Source organism: Lepidothrix coronata, unplaced genomic scaffold (assembly GCF_001604755.1).
Source record: "Lepidothrix coronata isolate B3197 unplaced genomic scaffold, Lepidothrix_coronata-1.0 Scaffold27, whole genome shotgun sequence".
Taxonomy (NCBI): Eukaryota; Metazoa; Chordata; class Aves; order Passeriformes; family Pipridae; genus Lepidothrix; species Lepidothrix coronata.
The window spans coordinates 6568510-6575390 of NW_016690207.1; the positions used below are offsets into that span (position 1 = coordinate 6568510).

The following is a 6881-nucleotide window of genomic DNA, read 5'->3' on the forward strand; positions in this document are numbered from 1 at the left end:
GTCAACTGGAGTTCTCTGAATCCTTGATGTTCTGCCTGAGCTGGTTTTAGCACCTGGAAGGAACAGGGTGATGTGAACAACAGTGTCAGCTGCCTTGGAGGGGGACAGCAGAGCTTCCACAAACATCAGGCCAGCTGTCCATCACAGGGCCATGGCCAGCCCTCCTTCCCATGGTAGGCAGGGAGCAAACTTCCCACGGAGTCCCTGGGTGTCTCCAGCTCAAGCCCAGGGAGAAGGAAAGTGCCCTGACACCAACACAGGACACCCTGCTCATCCCCACAGTCAGTCCTGTGCAGGCACAGCAGCTCCAGGAACAAACAGCTGAATTTCCCGCCTTTATTTAAGTTTTATCATCATCTCTGGTGCTTGTGCCTACCTGAAATCCATGTTTTCCTCTCCACCACGAGGTCAGCTCCTTTGGTGGCATATCAATGACAGACACGATGTCTCCCACCTGCACAAGATTGACAACATCAATCACAGCCTGCCATGAGCACAATCCCAAAAACTACAGTCCCCAGCACGGCAATAAACTGTAAACTCCACATCTGCCTTTGCAAAGCCAAACTGTGAGGGGGAAGAGTTACTGGATTCTCCAGCTGTTCCTAAGGAAAGGGGTCTTAAGAGCAGCAGGATCTCTGCCCAGGGGTACAGGAGTGTTCTGATTAAACTGTAGGGATGGTGTCAAACACTTTGGAAAATACTCTCAAGTAGTTGAACTAATTTTTACTCCATGCCCTACCCATGTGTGTGTGGGCACTGACATGTGTCTTCCTGCTTCCTCTCACAGCAAAAAGTCAAGAGCTGCCTTTGTAGCTCCCAAACTGCCCCAGATGTGCTGGTCTGGACTGGGAGGGGAGCAGAAGAGAGGTGGTGTCACAGCAACAGGATGGAAATGGCCAAGGAGACCAAACAGGTTTTCTGCAGCTTTGCTCACTCCCATAAAAATGTAATCCCACAATGGTTCCAAAGGCAATCTGTCATCAATACTGCACTGGGCTTGGTTTGAGTGGGGGCTCTATTACAGATGATGACAAAGGGCAGAACGTAAATAAGTCCTGCAGGCAGGGAGAGCAAAAATTGGGACCAGTAATGCCCAACTTTCACCAGATGTTTGACACTGATGGGTCTCTGTGTGTTTTACAGAAAAGACAACACATCCTCAGTTTTCAGCCAGGGATAACAGAGACACAGGGAAGTGATTTCCTCAAGGGAATGGTGGAACAAGAGCAAAGCAAGTCTCCACTGAGGAAGCTGCTGTCACCACACGAGCAGAGACACTGGGTGTGTTCCTCAGTCCTGGGCAGCAAAATCCCACTCAGCTACTTGTGCAACTGCCCACTCAAAATTAAGAATATCCTAAATATGAAAGGGATGATTTGGGTTAGGGAACAGGACACAGCACTGTAAAACAGCTGCTCCTGTTCCATGTCTGTCCTGCCAAGGTTTCTCTCTGCACACACTTGGGAAGCCACACATGCCTCAGTTTCCCTGCTCACACACTATTCCTCATAACCTGGGCTGCATTCCAGCTGCATTCCAGTCTGCTGGCACAGAGCAGGATTTACAGCAGGGAGTGCCAGCTCAGTGCCCTCATCAGCACTGAGCCCCTGGCAAACAGCCTGGCTCCTGTGCTCCACGGATCCTGTGCTCCTGTGCTCCACAGATCCTGTGCTCTATGGATCCTGTGCTCCATAGATCCTGTGCTCCATAGATCCTGTGCTCCATGGATCCTGTGCTCCATGGATCCTGTGCTCCATGGCTCCTGTGCTCCACGGATCCTGTGCTCCATGGATCCTGTGCTCCATGGCTCCTGTGCTCCACAGATCCTGTGCTCCATGGCTCCTGTGCTCCATGGATCCTGTGCTCCATGGATCCTGTGCTCCACGGATCCTGTGCTCCACAGATCCTGTGCTCCATGGCTCCTGTGCTCCATGGATCCTGTGCTCCATGGATCCTGTGCTCCATGGACCCTCACTGGGGGTGCTGTGCCCATCCGTCTCTCTGACCCGTGCAGTTCTTTGCTCAACACTAGTAACTTCCTCCATTTGGAACATGAACAAACCCCTGGCAGCACCAGACTATCACTATTATTCTTCCTTCCTGTGCTGCACATGAGAATGTGCTCACAAAACTCCTCTGGGCTCTGTTTTCCTTTACACTGTTTGCAGAGCACTGTGCACACTCCAGTGACAGGACCATTGCTCAGAGCAGTCACAGTGTGAACTGCTGCTGTTTGGGTCAAACAGGCAAGTGCCTGAGAGACAAAAACTTCCACAGTCTGACCCTCCAGATCTTGGATGGGGTTTAGAGCAACCTGGTCTATTGGAAGGTGTCCCTTCCCATGGCAGGGGCTTGGAAGTAAATCATCTTTAAGGTCCCTTCCAACCCAAACCATCCTGGGATTCAATGATTCGTGTGGGATTTTCACACCAGTTGTAGATCATCACCCGCCCTTTAAGTGCCAAATCCTTTGCCAGTCTGGTTCTTTACTTTTCATGGCAGCAGACACTCTTAAAAATGGTTTTAGACAGGGACTTGCTGAGAGGAACAGAGGTTGTATAACCTGGGCAGTGAGTAATTAAACTTGTGTCCACACACACACACATGGACAGTGACCCTGAAGAGACACAACACAACACATGGACTCTGCAGGGGCTGCTCCTGCTCAGGGACCAGCCCAGGGGACTTGGCAGGAGCTGTTTAACCAGAAGATACTAATGCCAAGTAAAGCTATATTTTAGAGATGACTGAACATCTGCCTGTCTCCAACTCACTGCAGATCGAATATTTAACTCAATCTTCTAAGCTTCACCTCACAAAACATTCTGAAAGTGTCTGGATATATTCATGATGGGCACAAAAACACAGACACACACACACAAACAGATTACACTCATCTCTGTCTGACAACAAGGAATAAAAGTGCTTTATTTACCTCGAAGGACAGTTCATCTGCTGCTTGAGCAATATATCTCTTAATAACGTGGGCAGCAGCAATAGCAGGAACATTAATGGACGATTCCTCGTGGACTAGCAGGTGGTTCCCCTTGTTATCAATCTGCAAGAGAGAGAGACTGTGAGGCAGCTGAGGACAAGGGAGGAGGGGTTTTATTGGTGCTCAGACACAGCAGAGGCTTCAAGCTGATGCAGAGAGACAGCCCAGCTCGGGGCCCCAGCAGAGAGCTGGGAGTGAGGGCACAGCACAGCCAGCACAGCTCTCAGGGGCTGCACAAGGTCGTGTGGCTCCAGCCACTGAGCAGAAAAACACTGCATTGTGCAGCTCTGTGCACAAGCAGGAACACCCAGCGAGGGTTTGCACCTCCCTTTACCACCAAATCAGGTTGTTTTTCCTCAAGTACTTAAAACAGTGCTACGAAAATTCTCTATGAAGTGGAATTAATGCTCAAGAAGAGGCTCTGAGGAAGGAAATGCTGTCAAACCAAAAACTAGAGTTGCTTTCAATTTTCTCCCTCCCTTTTATTTCTCTTTTTAAAGAAAACATGCCCCTCCCCCTCTTCGCTGCAGGAATGCAAATTCCCAGATTTTTGTGCTTGTGTCAAATTCTGTAGGATTCTCAGTCAGTTCTGCAATAATTCTGTGTTCTGTACTCCACAGGCAACAGCTTTGCTGTGATCTCCAGGTCCACTGTTGCTCAGTTCCACTTCTCTCTATAACTTCCTTCCTTTGTTCAGCAGCTTTCCAAGACTTTCTCCTCCTGAAGGATCTCAGGGTGAGGAGGAGGATATCAATGGGGGAAAACTGCAGGAAAACACACTTAATCCTTATCCCAACCATTTAAAAATTAACGGCAACAGTCTAACTATAGCTGCTGCTATTCCTGGTGTGCAGGAATGGGAAGCCACACGTCTGTCCCCAGGCTGAGCAGGGACAGCTGGACCCTGCCCTGATCCCAGTGTTCCTCCCTTCCCATGAGGGCTATTGTTCCCGTGGTATTAGCCCAGAAAGCTGCAGCTGCAGCTCCCCCCATGCAAACAGTGTCCCTGCGGGCACAAGGGGGGCTCTGTCAGCACTGGCACCACAGGGGCACAGAGCACCCACAGGGGCACAGAGCACCCACAGGGGCACAGAGCACCCACTGGGGCTGCAGCTCCCACAAGGAGAAATCATTAAAAAAGAAAGAGGGCAGGCAAACAGCACAACAGAGACAGCTCAAAGCTCGAGAAATGTGTCACACTTGCAGTAGTGCCTTGCCAAAAAGGAGATAAGAATGTGAGGCACTGGGAGATTGAGCCCTGCACCGGGAGTTCCCAGCAGCCCATTGCCCCAGTCTGTGCCTCACTGGAGCTGCCATCTCAGTAGTTGTGATTAGCAGCACAACAATACGGTTTGGGGTGACAAAATCCAAGCAGGAGGGGGGAAAAAACTCCTATATTCTTAATATTGGACCTGATTCTGTGTGTTCTCCACCTTCTGTGGCCACCTACATGTCACACACCTGGTAAGGGGGGAATAAAGCTTTTAGGATGGAATTTCAGTGGCACCAATAGGTCTGGGAGGATTACTGGTCTGGAAGAGAGCAGGTTTGTGGTCAGGAAAGGAAGAACAACCTGAGCTTTGTACTGTACCTCCATCCACGTGAGGGCAGGCCCACAGTTGATCTTGTTGCCTGCGATGGCTGAGAGCCGGGCCAGGTAAGCCATGAGCATCTGGGTGACCAGCTGGGACAGGGACAAACACACACACAGTGCTTCTGTTAGTACAGCACAGTTTGGACAGGCTTCTTCACACTTGGAGAGACCATAAATTAGCCACTGCCATAGGCAAGAGTCATAGAAATAAATCCCCTTGTGCAAGGAAATGTATTTCTGCCATGTGAAGCCACATGCGGGGCTGTAACGATCACACCAAAAAGCTGGAAAGCAGCAGCTCACTGTGAAGGTAATAATGTTATTTTCACAAGATATTTAGATTTTCATGATTTCCCTTGTCAAGATACCTCAAATCTAAAGCCCTTTTCTCCTCAGGGATTTCACACCCATGTTATGGCCACCAAACACACCTGAGAACCACTTGGTGAAAGAAAACCCTGGCTGCCCCTTCCACTCTCCTGCAAACCCTCAAGAATGTGGCAACTCAGACTGACCCCCTGAGCAAAGAGTAATATTTCAAACAGTAGAGGAGGGGTTTAAAAATACACTTAGCAATGTCCCCTCTGTAACAGTAAACTTGTTTTTATTAAAGAGAAACTCGTGAGGTCTCTCCAAAGGCTCACAGTGACAGTGTTATAAAGCACTATTGTAGCCCAGAGTCTGTAGGACTGCTTAAAACATTGTTCTCCTCAAACATGTGCTCAAATGTGGCCAGTTCAAAATGAAAAATACATGATGAGACACCCCACAGCTGCAGAGTTACATTTCACAGAGCAACAGAGCTGTTCAACATCTTTACAGCTCCTGTGCTTATACACAGAATGCAGATTTTTGGGCTCATGCTCTAAACCATATTAAATCAGTTGTACGAATAAAGATATAAGAGACAGGAATGCCTAAAACACAATTAAAAATAAACCCAGGGATTCATTATCCTGGATGGGGCTGCTTCTGCTGAGTTTAAGAGACTAGAAACTTTAAATTTTTTTCAGACAGAGGCTGTGTGAAGCCAAAGCAATAAGAAATATGTCTCTCTGCTGAGCAACGGGGCTGCAGGATCAGGTCCCTGTATCCAATGGCAAACACCCCAAGGAATCCCAGGGGGTACTGGTTTCAGCCCCTGTGCGTGGCTCCAAAGCAATCCCTGCTCAGCACTGAAGGAACACAGATCCTGATTTATAGTTCCTGGATAGATAATTCTTTGAGTGCTTGGATTGAATTTCCCTCATTTCCCTTTCCCTGCACTGCCTCCCCCTCCATGTGTTCTGAAGTGATGCAGCCAAGATGCACCTGCTACTTTCCAGAAGATCATTTTGGACATGAACACACCTTTCCATGAGCAACAGGCGAGAAACCGAAGGAATTCCAGCTCATCATATTCCAGGGGAAGACAGTAAGTCAAGAAATGAAAACTCCCTCTTATCCATGCAGGAAAACCAGCTTTTAAAGTCCATTTAAATAATGCACTAATGCAAATGCTCTTAGAAAGCAGCTTTAGGAATATTCAGTTGAAAATGTAAGTCTAGCACTCCAAGTGGGATTGCTCCTGCAGTGCTGCAGCCTGGGACAGCAGGATTTCCTAGGAATGCTGACAAAGTTTCCAAAGACACAATTGGGATCTGAGGCACCAACAGGTGCTTTCTTGACACTCTGAACAACCATTCAGACTTAGCAGCTTAACCAATTCGTAACAACTTGCAGGATATTTCCCTTCAGGTCACTGAAATCAGGGGTAAAAATCACTGACCTTATTCCCAGGAGCCAGTTTTCAAATCTAACCCGGGCTGCACTAAAAGGACTCTGCACTCATAGTTGGCTACTACATGGAATCATGGAATTGCCAAGGCTGGAAAAGACCTCTAAGATCTTCAAGTCCAACCATCAGCCAGAACCACCAGCACAGTCCAGGGTGAGGAGGTTCTTTCTTACTCTACCTTTAACCTCTGCCAGATAAACTGAGATAAATCACAGGATCCCTATAATCCTAACCCTAAAATCCAATATATATTTCCCAAATATCCTGGTGCAGCTTGATGCCATTAGTTGAAAATATCTCCAACCCCTGGCTGGAGGTGACTGTGGATGACTGTAGGTGACCACAGGGGACTGTAGGTGGCTGTGGGTGACTATAGGGGACTGTGGGTGACTGTAGGTGACTGTGGGTGACTGGAGGTGGCTGGAGGTGCTGTGGGTGACTGGAGGGTGACTGTGGGTGACTGGAGGTGGCTGGAGGTGACTGGAGGTGACTGTGGGTGACTGGAGGTGACC

General features: G+C 48.6%; 1 protein-coding gene across 1 annotated transcript in view; it reads right to left on the minus strand.

Annotated features, from left to right (window-relative positions):
• ARHGAP32 (Rho GTPase activating protein 32) overlaps positions 1 to 4681 on the minus strand; it is a 77741-nt gene extending 73060 nt beyond the window's left edge. Inside the window, exons 1-3 of the mRNA XM_017809833.1 lie at positions 4590 to 4681; positions 2939 to 3061; positions 377 to 454 (exon numbers count right to left, since the gene is read on the minus strand). Coding sequence (XP_017665322.1) covers positions 377 to 454; positions 2939 to 3061; positions 4590 to 4670 — 282 coding nt within the window. The 5' untranslated portion in view covers positions 4671 to 4681. The remainder of the gene's footprint in view (positions 1 to 376; positions 455 to 2938; positions 3062 to 4589) is intronic.
• Positions 4682 to 6881: the final 2200 nt, after the last annotated feature.